The 14,682-nt window shown below is 49.4% G+C and overlaps 7 protein-coding genes across 7 annotated transcripts in view; 1 reads left to right on the top strand and 6 right to left on the bottom strand.

Moving 5' to 3' along the window:
* Positions 1–180: 180 nt before the first annotated feature.
* BDW70DRAFT_131656 (uncharacterized protein) lies at positions 181–1,843 on the bottom strand. The gene is made up of 3 exons (XM_073736023.1): positions 1,615–1,843; positions 825–1,205; positions 181–765 (listed from the first exon to the last, which is right to left on the bottom strand). Exons 1-3 carry the CDS (start codon positions 1,678–1,680, stop codon positions 316–318), a joined length of 897 nt encoding a protein of 298 aa, XP_073598209.1. The 5' UTR covers positions 1,681–1,843; the 3' UTR covers positions 181–315.
* Positions 1,844–2,844: 1,001 nt separating this feature from the next.
* BDW70DRAFT_131654 (NADH-cytochrome b5 reductase 2) lies at positions 2,845–4,290 on the bottom strand. Its single transcript, XM_073736022.1, has 4 exons — positions 4,152–4,290; positions 3,796–4,072; positions 3,664–3,741; positions 2,845–3,603 (listed from the first exon to the last, which is right to left on the bottom strand). Exons 1-4 carry the CDS (start codon positions 4,194–4,196, stop codon positions 3,035–3,037), a joined length of 969 nt encoding a protein of 322 aa, XP_073598208.1. The 5' UTR covers positions 4,197–4,290; the 3' UTR covers positions 2,845–3,034.
* Positions 4,291–5,166: 876 nt separating this feature from the next.
* BDW70DRAFT_131650 (60S ribosomal protein eL20) lies at positions 5,167–6,776 on the bottom strand. The gene is made up of 4 exons (XM_073736021.1): positions 6,684–6,776; positions 6,133–6,317; positions 5,902–6,078; positions 5,167–5,839 (listed from the first exon to the last, which is right to left on the bottom strand). Exons 1-4 carry the CDS (start codon positions 6,685–6,687, stop codon positions 5,681–5,683), a joined length of 525 nt encoding a protein of 174 aa, XP_073598207.1. The 5' UTR covers positions 6,688–6,776; the 3' UTR covers positions 5,167–5,680.
* Positions 6,777–6,889: 113 nt separating this feature from the next.
* On the top strand, positions 6,890–9,111 carry csn12. Its single transcript, XM_073736020.1, has 6 exons — positions 6,890–7,686; positions 7,737–7,809; positions 7,865–8,017; positions 8,068–8,129; positions 8,181–8,601; positions 8,655–9,111. The coding sequence occupies exons 1-6, from the start codon at positions 7,124–7,126 to the stop codon at positions 8,739–8,741; spliced, it is 1,359 nt and encodes a 452-aa protein (XP_073598206.1). The 5' UTR covers positions 6,890–7,123; the 3' UTR covers positions 8,742–9,111.
* A 36-nt stretch (positions 9,112–9,147) lies between these two features.
* Positions 9,148–10,607, bottom strand: BDW70DRAFT_131646 (BTB/POZ domain-containing protein). Its single transcript, XM_073736019.1, has 4 exons — positions 10,311–10,607; positions 9,896–10,246; positions 9,554–9,827; positions 9,148–9,481 (listed from the first exon to the last, which is right to left on the bottom strand). Exons 1-4 carry the CDS (start codon positions 10,469–10,471, stop codon positions 9,431–9,433), a joined length of 837 nt encoding a protein of 278 aa, XP_073598205.1. The 5' UTR covers positions 10,472–10,607; the 3' UTR covers positions 9,148–9,430.
* Positions 10,608–10,860: 253 nt separating this feature from the next.
* BDW70DRAFT_131645 (ubiquitin-protein ligase RMD5) lies at positions 10,861–12,946 on the bottom strand. Its single transcript, XM_073736018.1, has 4 exons — positions 12,643–12,946; positions 12,449–12,576; positions 11,620–12,393; positions 10,861–11,568 (listed from the first exon to the last, which is right to left on the bottom strand). Exons 1-4 carry the CDS (start codon positions 12,761–12,763, stop codon positions 11,350–11,352), a joined length of 1,242 nt encoding a protein of 413 aa, XP_073598204.1. The 5' UTR covers positions 12,764–12,946; the 3' UTR covers positions 10,861–11,349.
* Positions 12,947–14,368: 1,422 nt separating this feature from the next.
* The window catches only part of BDW70DRAFT_148557 (NACHT and WD repeat domain-containing protein), a gene marked incomplete at both ends in the record, with an annotated part of 3,603 nt that continues 3,289 nt past the window's right edge, over positions 14,369–14,682 (bottom strand). The window contains 2 exons of the mRNA XM_073738883.1: positions 14,369–14,482; positions 14,526–14,637. Coding sequence (XP_073598203.1) covers positions 14,369–14,482; positions 14,526–14,637 — 226 coding nt within the window. The remainder of the gene's footprint in view (positions 14,483–14,525; positions 14,638–14,682) is intronic.

The following is a 14,682-nucleotide window of genomic DNA, read 5'->3' as shown; positions in this document are numbered from 1 at the left end:
GTTGGTGCTTGTATGGTGGGGTTGGCGGAGATAAGGTCACGCTTCCACTGATAAGGACCCATTCCAGCCTATGAAGACAGCGGATGCTTCATCCCATTGACAAACATTATATCCGGGATATACTTGGAAGTAGAATGGTCGCCTTACAAGGATTGTGATTTGCCAAACCAGTTTCTCTTCGAATAGGGATGTACTACAAACAAAGAGTAAAGCTAAGTACAGGAATCAGCAGCGAAACAAAAACCAAGTCCAACTCCGTAATATTGCTATACAAATAGCCCCAGGTAACGACTACCCTCTGCGTTGAAAACCAATTTATTCGTCATCACCACCGACATCGCTCTTGCGCTTCTTCTTCGAGCGCTTCGACTCCCCTCCAAGAGACTTGCGCGGCTCCTCCTTGTCCTTCTTAGCTGCCCCGCGCCTCTTCTTCTCCGGCGACTCATTTCGGCCCTTCTTCTCAACGACAGGAGAGGAGACATCCTTGGATGGCTTACCCTCGCTACGGCGACGCTTGGGAGGAGGGGGAGTGGGTTCCTTAGCAGGTTCAGGCGACGACTCTTCCTCTTCCTCCTCTTCCTCCCCATGCTCATCCTCTTCTTCTTCCTCCTCCTCTTCATCCGATGCTTCGGCAGCGGCAACGTCTAGGTGCAGTTGGTCGGCTGCCTTATCATTGTCATCCCGATCAAAAGGAAGACCGGCCTTGTAAGCAGCGACCTTCTCGCGGTACGCCGCGAGATTGTCCGCATAGAGCTTCTTCCAGACCTAACCACGCGTAAGCAACACACTAATCTGGAGACACAGTTCAGAGGGCGAACACATACCTCCTTTTGCGAGTCGGGCATTTCGGCCCAACGTCTGGTGCCTTCGTTTGAGACATCCTTTGGCTTCGCATCGGGGCCCAGCTCTTCAGCAATGCGTGCCCGGTTGTGATGCATGTACAGGAAGAACGGGGTCAAGGTGCGCTTCGGAGCGTTAGGATCAGCGCGACGCTTACGCTTCTTCTTCTCGCCTGACTCGGCGCCGGAACCAGTGCCGGCTGCAGCGAGTACGCCAGTGTCCCGGAGACTGGCGGCGAGGGTGTTGGTGATCGCCGAGATATCTACATTTGCGTTATCCTGACCAAGCACCGCATTGGTGTGGTTGATGTATGCGCGCGACAGCTCAAAAGTGAGAGACTGGAGCTGCGCAAGTTTAGCGAGAAACTGTTCGCATATTAGCACGAGTCAATATTCCGGCGCGCAAAGCCATGCGAAAGCGGAGAAGAGGTGACAAGACAAAATAGCGACGTGCGACAAGCGATTTGAACTGCGAATAGCAACTGCGCTGAAGTGGATGATGCACTTGTAATTGTGCGAATCAAGAGCGAGACATAAGACGCGAAATGGATTGATGATTATTCGTGTATATTGTTGCAAGTTGACGTTGGGACCAAATTCACCAGCATCATATCATGGGGCAACGAAAATAAACACAAGAGAACAATAGCGTTGCCCAGCTGGAACGGGCGAGTCGCCGACCGTATGCCGCGACAGCTTCATTGTTTACAGACGCGGCGCACGAGCGCCTCGAAAACGCGAATCAAAACGAAAGGGCAGATAAGACAAAACTTACACTGTCACGAGTCTTAGTGAACTCCTCCACATCAATTGTGACGGTCTTTGAATCGTTTTTAGGCATATTGAACCGAGGTGCCGGTTGTGGCGCGAGGAAGGGGTATGCTAGTTGGAGAAGAGGGTAGCTAAGGGAGGGAAGGGAAGCAAGCCCAAAAACAAAACCGAAGGGGAGCCTTTTGGCGGGTTCTGGCGGGTTTGGGGTGAGGGGGGGAGAAGGGAGAAGAATTTTTTCGCAGGGTTGCGCGCTAAAAGGGGGCAAGGTGTCCACTAAATACCTCAAAGGCTCAAGCTGCACAAAACCTGGACACTGTGCCTTCGTGCCCGAGAAGCGCAGACCACCCATTTCCTCAGCTTTCAGCACCTGCAAGGCCTACTACTACGGCGGAGACCGCAGTGAGCACTGCCGCTACCCATGGCCGATCCCTGGGCTGGCCTCGCGGTCGTCTCACACACACCGAACTACTAGGCGAACTAGGGCCCTGGCTTCCATGCCCGCCCAGCGCTGGCTTCCAAGGTCGCGGCGGTGCGCGGCGGCTACTGGTTGGTGTTGGCACCATCATCATGACCTCGAAACCCCGCCAACCGAGTTAGAATATACGATCCATGGACCGATCTCGAGATATCCTTACTTCTATAGGTTTTGAAAGCGTACCGCAACATTACATCGTTCGTTATTGGGATCAGATTATAATCGGCATGGACTGACAAGGCACACGGGCGTAGCCGAGTACATACGCCCGCAGTGGAGTGGCCGGGTTGAAGCCCCGACCGGAGCCTTGGAGTGCCGTCGCAGTCCCAGACGACGACGCGCTGCGCTCGATGCGATACTGAAGGAAAACAGTTCGTCAAGTGGTCCAACGTGATTGTAAGGATGCGCGACTGGGTTTACAGCATAAGTCCTATTTTGATTCACCCTGAAGGGAGTATAAACGCCGTCAAGGGTCCGAATGCTAAACAGCCTCTACGTAACATCGATAGTATCGGTTTCGAGCAGGGCGCGGGTCAACGGCAAGCTCTATACAGTCGCATACCCGGTAGACCGGACCCACACAGGTATGCGACGTTGACTTTCCTTGTGAGCAGACGCCAGGCGCACAGTGAGTCGTTGTTTGTGAGTTGAAGGTGTGAGCATAGCCTAAGTGTCGCTCGGTCATGCGCGCCCTCTCTGGCCAGTGATGGCTAAAGGCTACAGCACTAGAAATCAGGGATCTGTGCGCCACTACAGATACAAAAACAGATGGAGGACTTGAGTAATTGAAAATACTATATTTTCCTATCTATCATCACGCAGCACACGCTGCTATATTTGGCCGCTAGTCGGTTTAGCCGGATCTACAAGCGAGGTACATGCCTTCGCTAAGAGAAACAGATTCGCTTGGTTTAGGCGACAGTGCCGGGCAACTTATGAAAGGCCTTGCTCAGAACTTGTAGACCTGGTCCTTGCTGTAACCCAGCTCCTTCAGGATACCGGTAAGCTCGCCCTGGTCCTTGGGGCTGACCTTGGGTCCGCTGATGGCCTTGTACATGCCAGGAGGGCCGCAAACAAAAATCTTGATGTTCTCCTCCTTCGGCTCGGGGAGGACAGTCTTCAGAAGCTCCTTGGTGATGTAGCCCTTGCCGCCGGTCCAGCCCTCGGGAGGGTTGTCAAGAACGTAGAATGCGCGGAATCGCTGGGGGTAGGTGTTCTCCAAGTCCTCGAACTCCCTCTTCAGGAGGATGTCTTCCTCACTGACGTTTCCAAAGACGAGAGTGACCTTGGTCTTGTCCTCAGGGTTCTTGAAGATCTCGCGAGCTAGCTGGTACATGGGAGTGATTCCAGTTCCACCAGCGACCAAGCAGATGTGCTTATGCTTGTTGGCTTCCCAGGGGTACTTGGGAAGAGGTCCCTTGAAGTCCAGACGCTGGTCGACATTCATGTTGTGCAGATGCTCAGACATCGGGCCGTTAGGGTAGCGTTTGACAACAAGCTCGAGGTAACCGGGCTGATCTGTAGTGGTCAGTTAGGAAATGGCGCCAACGCCAGACGAGTGCTGTATCAGTAGCGTACCTTCATCGCTAGTGGGGGTGTAAGGGCGGATAACTGGCTTCGAGCCATCGGGAGGAGAATACTTGGTCAAAAGAGCAGCTGGATAGTGCTGTAAGTTCGTCTAGCCATAATACGTGCGCTCGGAGAACTCACAGGCGACGTGAAGACCGGAGACAGCGTCCTTGTCGGGGAATTCGAAGCGCAACCTCTTAGTGTTGTGGCTCAGAATCTCAATGTCAGACAGCTTGAGGTTCACCCATCCCTGGTCTCCGCCTGTGAAAACCTTGGGACGCTCAGCAGGAGCCTCTGCTGTGGCAGCACCGGACTGGTAGCGGTACAATCCAACACCAAGACCAGCTAGACCGACAGCCACATAGACGGGGCCAAGGGATTTGCTCTTGGGGGCTTCGGTAGAGTATTGGCGGGCGCTCTGACAGTGATGGTGGTCAATTAATCAAGCCGCAATCGAGCCAGGCAAAGCCGGGGACTCTGCCGAATAAAACACTTACCTGCCTCAGGGGTTGAGCGCAGCGGAAAGCATAGCGGGAAAACATTTTTGCAAAGAAAGACACAGAACTGGAATGTCAATGGGCGTTTGGTTGTGTCAGAAGTTCGGCCAGAGATATCTGTTGGAGGGAGCTTCGAAAAGCGGGACCCGAAAACGCCGACGCTACTCCGTACATGACGTAATACAGCAGCGTCCCTGACCGCGAGCACGCGATTATCAATCAATCATTCGTCGGGCATATCAGGGCTCAGGTTCAGAATGCCACTGGTATGATAATCCGTGATTTCGCTATGGTTTGGCACACAGTCGCTTCTGTCGTCGGCTACAGCCTTACAGAAAGCGAAATCTGCCCGCTAATGAGAGGACTATAATCGGATTAGAAGTACAACAGAAAGGAAATTAAGAGATTCGCAACTCTAGATAGCATACAATATATAATGGAAATGATTGAATTCAGGCAACTTCCCAGAATAGCGCGACGCAGGAGCCTTGACACAATGGTCCCGATCCAAATATTTTTAGAATGGCGTAAAATGCTCGCGACAAAGATGGGGAGGACATTTATATTTTCTGCTATTACGTTCTATCTGCCGAGGGAGCTCCTGAGCACTCTGTAGATAAGGCACTTGAGCAATGTCTAAGTGCCATCCGTAGGTGAAAGGTGAAAGGTCCAAACGGCATTGTATATATATCGGCCCGCCGGCAAAAGTTCTGCGCTTTAAACAGAACAGCACATCAACAGAACGGGATGTTAGTAGAAGCTAAGAAAGGTACGAATGTGCCCATTAGTGAGTGTCGGGTACACCCATATATCGTAATAAGAGAGAGAGAGAGAGAGGGAGAGCTAGAACATAATATAAGCACAGCAAAGTCCCGCTAGCGCGCATAGATGATGCTAATTCAATATAATGCGGTGATCCCGAGATCGTACGAGAACAGGCACTCGCTCAAATTGTTGGCTGTAGACATGGAAAAAGTGGCGTTAAGAAGAGGAGATTCCCAGTCTGGGGGATTATGTAGGCTATAAAAAGCACAGCTTAATTGATGAGCCTAAAAACCGGGGGGGAGGAGGACAAGACGAGATAGGTATGAAAGAGACGGTGGACGAACAGAGCCATTCAGGAAATACTATGCCCATCCATCCATTGGTACCTTTTAGAAATACTTTAAATGGATACCGCAGGAAGACCAACCAATATGAGCTGCGAGATCTTGCCAAAAAAAATGCTCGGCCAGGCCTGAGGAGACTAGATGCTCATAATGTTGTGTGCTGCTCTATTTTACCAAAAGTGGGCATTCTAAGCAAGAATCTTGCGGAAAGCTGGTAACGACAAAAAATGAACCCCATGATTTTTTGGATATAACTTGAAAGGTCGCTGCAGAGGACTAGAGACATAAAACCATCTTTCCCATCAATTGGGCTGTAGATACGCCGGCGTTTCCGCGTGATCTGTGTCCTTCATGCATGCTATGGCCATTACATAGTCATTCATCCGCACACTCCTTTCCCACAAACCCAAAGCCACACATTTAAGCGAAAGTAGAAGGACGAGAGTAGGCGAAGACCTTCTTCTTGTTGCCAGTGGCGGAGCGGTGGGGCAGAGGGAACTTGAGGTTCTTCTGGAGAAGCTGCTTGATGTAGGGGCGGCGGATGGAGTCGGCCTTCTCGATCTCGACAACCTTGAGGATCTGCGCGACATTGAGTGTTAGAAACGCTTATCAAAGCGAGAACATAGTCAGTCTGAACGTACGTGGATGGAGCCGAAACGGGCACGGTGGCGAGCAGCCATGTCCTGGTAAAGAGCCTCAACGGCCTCGGTCCTGCTCATCTCACGGAACTCCTTGTACATGTTGTGGGTGCCGGAGCGGGAGTCGTAGCGGAGCCAGATACCGAAGTTCTTGACCTTGAGGGGGCGCTTCTCGTGGATCTGATACGGACGTCAACACTCTGTTCATCCTCCATAGTCGCCGTTGAAACATACCACGTTGAGGCTGACGATCTCACCGTTGGCCTTCTTGACCTTGCGGAGCTGGGTCAGGAAGTACCAGAACCGCGACTTAGCCACGACAGCGTTGGGCGCAAAGATGCGCATGCGGTACAGCTTGGGCGTGGGGTTGGCCTCGGTGGGCAGATGACGCCCGATGACCTGGTACTCGGTGAGACGCCCTATGGTATATCCGTCAGTTGTCTTTCCTAGGATTTCATGTGAATCCTTTTTTTTCATATCCCAGTGAATCGGCAGCGTTTCGCGACTAATCCAGTATTCGGAGGACATTCAAACGGCCGGCTAAAGATGGGCAGAATTGTATGTGCAGGTGTCGGCTCCCCAAAGAAATTATCTCTTCCCATCACGTTTATTTCCTGCCGTCCAGTTCCTCCATATGAAGCGTAGATATTTTCCCGTAAATCTTCAAATAAAGCGATGCGAGAGAGATTTATGTATTGTCCATTGGTCCGGAAGGAGTCGCTCAACGATCGTGGGATTTGCCGACTCAACTGGGATACGGTTTTGGAAATAAAAGGTTGACTCACCCATCTGGAAAATTGACAGTCAGTTATACTTTCTTCAGCAAGTCACAAGGTTATCGTAAGTTTGACTCACTTTTATTGACGCTGTGTCGATTAGTTGTCGATATAGGTGTGCCGGGTTGTCTCCTCACGAAAATGGAAGATTTGTGAAATTGGGGGAGTTTAGGGCTGCCGCCCTTCGTCTAAGCGACCTAGAGGCTTGGCAAAAACGCTAGTCCCGTTCGGATGGATCACAGCCACCGTGGCTGGTGAAGTTAGTGCCGCTTTTCCATTGTCTGGCCGCCCGAGCGCCATTCCCCACTTCCCTTTCGATCTGGAGAGTGGTTTCATAACTTCATGATAGCTCCGATGCAAGGACAGCCGACAGAAAGCACGAAGTCGTAAAGAATGCAGACCCCTTGATATTATATTCCCAGCGGCCGTGCCTTTAATCATCCCTACCCATGGACACCATTCTGCGAGATCTCGAAGCGGGGCACAGGCTTGGGTCTGGCCCTCGCCTAGCAGCTGCCCTCACCCCGGTCGATACGCCGGAAAACCCCGATCGCTTGAAGTCTTTCTATTACTTTTCCAATGCTGCGCAATTACCTGCGAGTCTACGATATTACATCTCTCAGCTCAATGGAGAGAAGATACCGAAGCAAGACCTCAACGCCTGGGTTGATATCTTTTCAGCATACTGGAAAGCAGTCGGAGAGATCGTCAAGTTCGATGAATCCCCATCACGCGCCAGCTGGGCTAACGTTTTTGATAACTGGAAAGATCTGGCCAATGTGCTGATTAGAGCTTACACGAATCCTGGGCTGGAAACCTGGACTATACCTTGTCTTTATGTAGTTGGAAAGTACCTGCGGGTCTTCGCGTCCAAGGCCGACGCGGAATCTTCGTCCCAGGGATCTGCGGAGTACTCAGAGGATGATATGGTCACCGACTTTGGGAAGAACGCGAAAACTGAAGAAGCTGCGCGTGTACTGAACCGAATGTTTACCCTGTGTCTCAATGACAGGTGAGATGGTCATGTCTCGGCACGTTCCTATCTCTAACAAAGTATTCTAGAGCGCCAAAAGAAGAATCACGAAAATGGGGCGTCTATTATATGTCAAATCTCCTATTCAAAACATATTTTAAGGTGTGAAAGATATAATGTTTATTTTCCGAAGAGCAACAACTAACTGAGGTTCCAGATCAATGCTGTCGGACTTTCCAAAAATCTCCTGCGTGCTCTTAATGCCCAGTCACACGATTTACCAGATAAGGATCTCTATCCCAGATCGCACATAGTGACGTTTAACTACTTTGTGGGTGTCATTTTCTTTCTGGATGAGAACTATGCCGAGGTAGGAGCTCATTCATAGTCAACTCGGTTTTGAGAGCTTACCCGAACAAGGCAGAGGAGCACCTTGCATATGCATGGAAATACTGTCAGAAAAGTGCTGTCAAGAACAGGGAGTCAGTTGTATCGTCTCCCCATTGAGACCTCTATCACTGACTACTTGGAAGGTTGATCTTAACGTATCTTGTGCCCTGCCATATCGTCAACACTCATACATTACCGAGCAAAAAGCTTCTTCAAGACTTTCCACGTCTCGAAACGCTGTTTCGCCCATTATGTGACTGCATTCGAAAGGGTGATCTCCATGGCTTTGACGCCGCTATGTCTGCAGGCGAAGAAGACTTTGTCAGGAGACGCATCTACCTACCACTTGAGCGAGGGCGAGACATAGCATTGCGCAATCTGTTCCGAAAAGTTTTCATAGCTGGTGGATTCGAAGAACCTAAAGACAGACAGCCACTGATCCGACGAACAAGAATACCCGTTGCCGAATTTGCAGCAGCGCTGCGGATCGGGACCCATGCAGACGCGAGAACCCGAGTTGATATCGATGAAGTTGAATGTCTGCTATCGAATCTAATCTACAAAGTGAGTGCTGGGGAGGCTTCCGAATTGAAGTGCTTGCTAATCATCATTTCTAGGGCCTTATGAAAGGCTATATTGCTCGTGAGCGTGGCATGATCGTCCTTAGCAAAGGAGGCACAGCGTTCCCCGGAACAGGTGTCTAGCACTATTATTTGCAGTTCCTGTGAAACTGATTATCAGCAGAGGCTGAATTACATCAAGTAACGGCTTTCGTTACCGAAAGCTTCGGAGTCAAGCTTGTCCGAGCCCAACATGATGGCGCCAGGGACAAGACATACAGCTAGCCAGCAATCCTCTAAACCAAGTATCCGAGGCCTAGGTATGCACCGTTCATCAAGCTTTGTTCAACGACGAGCTGTGATGCGAACGTCGATGAACTTTCATCGACGATACCAAAACCTGTATTCTTGACTAGATTTCGAGCGGAGTCTTGCTATGCATGGTATCAATAAGCTATAGACCGTATAGCGATGAAAGAGAATTGCGAATACCTCACCGATTAAGCGACATCAAGTATTCCTTAAACTATAATGCTAGACAAGTATGAACAAGTACATGGATAGAGAAGATATAAAATTATTGAAGGAGACTACCCGAACCTAGCTAGGCGAACACTAACTCCGGATCAGTGGGATTAAGTACAGCAGGACAGGGCAGAGCATAGATGTTGCCGAAAAATAGAAACCATAAGCCAGAAGAAGGAAAAAGACCGAGACAACAAGAAGAAACGTTGAAATGAATAACAAGACCATCAACTGAACATAAGCTATAATCACATTCTGACTGCCACACTAGTTTCGTTAGGGCTGTAATCGATGAGTTTCCATCACCGTTACGCGGCAAGTGAACGCTTAGTACTCGGCGCTGCAGCCGCGAGGTCATCCTAAAGCGGAAGCATGCTAGTTAACACTAAAGCTGGTTGACTATATGGAATCAAGGACAGGAAGGAACGAACCATATGGTTGCACATGGCAACGAAGAGGTCAAAGAACAGTTTGCCTCCCTTTTCCATCTCCATCTGCATCGTGCCGCTTCGCTTGAAAGTCGACCTGCTTCGGATGATGAGGGCAAGGTAGTGAGCTCGGAGTTTGGATTCGTGGTCGGGCGTGTTGGCGTAGGCGTAGCGCGCACTTGCGAGGATAGTGCTACACTGAATGCCGGTGTGCAGGCCCTGCTTGACGAGGGATAGGCGCTTCAGGTGTTCGAGGCCGTATTTGTTGGCGGCGCAACTTTTTATCATGTATGGTACGTCAGTGACTATGTGATGGACGGAAATACAATGTAATTTGGCACATACTAGACAGCAGTGTCTCTCAATATCTCTGCGCCTGCAGCTGGATGAAAGAGCGTAGCTCCATCGGTCTGTCCGTCCTCAAGTTTGGGGTCTTCCAGTTCCCATGTATTGTGTTTCTCATTTTGGACCAGTCGTGGGCAGTAATCTCCTCTGTAGAGGTATTCGAGAATGCATGAGAAAATCTCCGGTTGTTCTTCTGGCAATGATATCCGCCGGCTGTTTGATGGGTTCAGCGATCGGGCTTGGGAGCATGCGGTTGCGAAAAAAGGCGACACGCAGAGGATTTCTTTGTGAGCGGCGAAAAGTCGTCTGTCAGAGCCAACACTGATGGTGATGACGGAAGAAGAGGAAGAGCTGATTATTGCAGAGAGACTCTTAGTGATTCGGACGATATCCGGGCCCAATTGAGTTGTCTTACCTGCCATCAGGCGGACTTGCTGGAATTTGGCGCCTTACAGGGCCTCTCGATGCAACTGAAGCATCGCGAGCATGTCGTCTGGACCGAGAAGCCTTCGAGGTACCATATCTGGAAGAAAAGCTGTCGTTGTGGGATTGATGGTTTCGCCTGGTCGTGAGCATCGTTAGAGTAGTTTTGAGCCTGCTTGGAAGGGTGAATGGGAGCAGAAGAAACAGAAAAATGCTGGGGTGAGGGATTCAGGGGCATTCTAGGTAAATCAATGGCAGGGAAGTTGGTAAAACGCTGGTCTTACCATTACCCTTACCCTGTTAGTATGGAGAGGTATCGCAACGTATGGAGAAGCTTCTGGTCAGGCACCGCTAGGTGAATTTAACGACGGATGGTTGCAGGTACCGGTCGAATTAGATCTGGGTAGGGATCTGTCGTCATAAACGGCCTCAGTCGTTTGCTTGAGCTACGAGTAGTTTTCCTCTCGCATTTCGGTGATTATGCTTGGTGGTGAGGTGAAGACGCGCATTTGGTGTATTTCACGCGTAAAGTGGTTTTCCAAAACACGAAACAGCCACGCAATCATGTGACTTTCATGTCCGATCATAATTCATTCTAAAGGGATTTGTGTGGGCCGGCAGTCCATCATCGATGATAGATCATTTTTCGTTCGAAAAATTCGTGATCAGCCACTTCTAGGGCCAGGTTCAGCTGGATAGGTTATTTTATATCCGTACTGCGCCAAGGATATATCTTGCTGGACAACCATTGCAAAGAGTGATGAGGCCATGGCCAATTGGATTCTGCTGAGAGCGCTCCCTACCGGCGGCCAACAATAGTCAACTCGTCATGCATTTCCCCCTGCCTGTATACAAGTTATAACATTGAGAAGTGGAAATGTTTATGAATATATGCTGAGAAAACACGCGCCTAACCATATCCAGCCCAGAATGAGCCACCCTGAAAACGCCCTTTGTATACAAATTCAATGCTGTCTGACGATGACGGAGAATCCTGCTCATGATACACCAACCAGACCAGAATTCCTCTCTTAAAGAAACACTTTCTTGGCTTCCCGAGGATGACTCTCATTAGGGCAGTATGGACACTTGAATCTTGTGCCCTTGCAGAGTCGTTTGAGCGACTCTTCCGCAATCACATGCCCGCAGGGCATCATCATGGGCGGATTTGCGTCGGTCGTCTGTTCTTTCGAAACAGGACACACAAAAATTGAATGGAATAGGTATGATGGCGGAAGTGGAATTTCGACCTGATGATTACATTAGTCAAGAGTCAAAGCCGCAACCTTATCTCAACATACCGGTAGTTCGTGCTCTGTAGTCCACTCGGTCCGTTTGGCTTTCATGATGGTCTGCAACTTCAACAGTGTAGGTAGAGCTATCGCACCGGCAGTCGCAGCAATATAGAGCGGCGAATCAGGAGACAGTCCTAATAATGCACAGAACTCTCGAGTGAAAGAATGTGATACATCAGACCATGCAGACGGATTGTTGAAGATATTTTTGTAAGGAGAGTCAGGCAGATTAGGGCTGAAAGCCATCGCTCCCATTAGCTGCTGGATTTCTCGCATGTATCTGGGAAAGAAAGCTTGAAATTCGCGCCTGGCATACACCAATGCTGCTTGCCGCCCTTCAGGAGTAGGTCCGCGCTGCTCTTGGCCACCATGAAAGAGCCAAACGAACTGTAGTCTGCATAATTCAAATTCGAGGTTGCTACCTCTCGCCTCTAGTGCCACCTTGTTCTCCTCCTTTCTCGACCATTCTATAGCTGGCAGCAAGTTATTATTCACTTTGAGTTCGTGAAGTATCCGGTACATGTTGTGGAATTCGTCGCGAACTTTGCTGGAAGGCACTCCACCAATGTCCAAGAGCGCGGCCGCTTCATCCATACTATCCGAGTCAAAGCTCTGTTGATTTTCTGCAGCTCTCTTCTCGGCTACCTCTGAGAGAAATGCAGAAGCCACGGAGAACTGTCCTTCGCGGAGCAAGTGCATAGCGATAGCCCGGTTGATCAGGTGTTCTTGGGACGAGAGGACATCGTGCTCAGAGCTCGGTAGAGGCCTATCTTTAAAGAGCTTGGGATTATCATGTCAGCACTTGGGAAACAATGTGACGCGGCAAGATGCCTACCTTATCTAAGGCCTTTGAGTACTTGTTCAGGCCGCTATGAGTTTCCTTTAAGTTGTCATTGATAGCATCGAATGACGATTTGATAGGATTTTGAAGTTTGGCCAAGGCAACCGAGGCTTGATTTGGATCTAATATGCTCAGGTCAGCCGACTATGATTTGTAGTCCAGCGATTAAGATTCACGCGCGAACGTACCGGAGGCGATCTTGTCCCTGGTCGACTGAAGTAAGTCGACTGCATCCTGGACAATTTGAATGCTCTCGGACGATTTTAATCGCCTTGACAGGCGCTCGTGTTCTTTCTGGACGAGATCCATCGTGAAAATAGCAGCGGACGGTCCACGCGGAGCTCAGCAAGTCCAACGGTTACCGCTCGTTCGTCGCTTGAAGAGCAAGAGCCATGTGGAGGTTCCGAGTAAGAGACTTCACACGCTTCAGATATCGAGTATCGCAAGAGCTGATAGCTATCGGCAGCAGCTCTCAAGATGACTCAGTTTGATGAAGGTTGAAAGTCATGCGTGCAACCGAGTGAGGAGATAGTCACTCTCCCCCATCCGCAAATCATCCAATTACGACATAATATGTCACGTGGCTGTGCTGGATTACCCCTCGCTGTTGTCCAAAAGAACGAACAGAGTGCAATATGAAATAGGTAGATAGCTGGGAAAAGCCAAAAGCTCAAGCATCCCTTTATTTATGCTGCCGTCAGGTAATACTTGCAGCTAGCAGTATGGAAGCCCAAGCATGTTCCGATATGCCCTTGAAGATGTGGAGGAAACTACAGGCGCGCCTTGGCAGTCTCCCATGATGCACTTGGTGCCTTGCGCATTAGGCTGTAATGTCTTACCAAATTGTCCAATCACTAGTCAGAAAAGCCCAAAAAACTCTCGCTTACACTAGTGCAACGCTTAGTGTCTTGGCGTATGCTTATAAGCCTGCCGCCGCCGGCAAACTTTTAGAACTTTTTCTTCTTTTTTTCTCCATCCTGGTGCAAGGGTTTTACACGTGTCAGTGAGGAGCCATCCGAGACCGTGTTTTTGCTAGTTGAAAACTACCTAGTTGACCGCTCCAATTGGCCTTAGGGTCGGTTGGGAATTTTTGAACACTAAAGGAATTGCCTTGACTTCATCTTGCACGGAGTCAGTATGATGGGCTGCGCCTATCGCTTGGTTGATCTTCTTTTCATTGCCGGTATCCATTGTGGATGCTTGTAGGGAAGGGAAGTTTCAATAGCGTGTCTCAGAACGGTATTGTATGTCGATGTATACTCATGTGTGGTGTAAATGGGATGTATTCGCTGTTGGCAGCTGTATCATTTCCTAAATACCCTGTCCATTTGTCCCCATTCCAACCTACACTTATGTTCTACCATATCATGGTGCATTACAAGGCTTAAAAATCGATTACATTCTACAGTGCGTCTCGAAATCGGTCTGACCTTCAAACAAATGATCATTGTGTTCCGGCCCCACTGCCAAGGGCCTAGGGCGAGTTGATTATTGGGCTATTTCAAGTACCATCTGTACTGACGGGAATCCATTTTTTGGAGAAATCAGGTTCTCTCTCGTCTGTAAATTATCATTACAGATTTCCGGGAAAAAGTAAAAAAAAGAAAAGAAAAGAAACGCAGGGCGTAGAAAGCAGTCACTTGACTAGAGTACCAGGAAAGCTGGGATGAGTCGAAGGCCGCACCAGGAATATTGGTGTCTTGCCACCACCTACTCTTAAAGAAAAACAAAACATCGCGAATATTCTATCAAACCTGCAGATAAATATATAGAGCTCCGTTCTCCCTGACCCTCTTTCCGAAAAGAGATTTTAAAATATAAGATATTGGAAATGTAAACCCAGTTATGTGACTGAAAACATGATTACGACAACTCTGCCATTTGTGCATCCAACTGCAATAGTCCCAGATTTGGCTATTGAAGAGAAAGGTTCTTGATAATCTGGAGGGAGCCATAGCTCTCGTTGACCCTGAATAGTAACCCACCGACCTGCAAGAGATACTTCTGCCACTTTTTCAGAGGGATTTGCTGGGAGGCTTTCATAGTAGACTGGGATATCGAAAAATCCCACGTTGGTAATCAGCTGCGGCAGCTGCTTAGAAAATTTGATGTCGGTGATAATGCTGTGAGTACCCAGAGTATGCTTGAGGGCGCCAGTGGCGGGATCCCAGAGCTTGATGGTTCTGTCAAGTGAGCCCGACGCCAGAAGCCGGCCGTCCGGGGAGAAG

This window comes from Aspergillus foveolatus, assembly GCF_047715535.1.
Source record: "Aspergillus foveolatus strain CBS 279.81 unplaced genomic scaffold BDW70scaffold_11, whole genome shotgun sequence".
Classification (NCBI taxonomy): domain Eukaryota; kingdom Fungi; phylum Ascomycota; class Eurotiomycetes; order Eurotiales; family Aspergillaceae; genus Aspergillus; species Aspergillus foveolatus.
The sequence above is the reverse complement of the archived record's forward strand: the minus strand, read 5'-3'. Positions and strand labels throughout refer to the sequence as shown.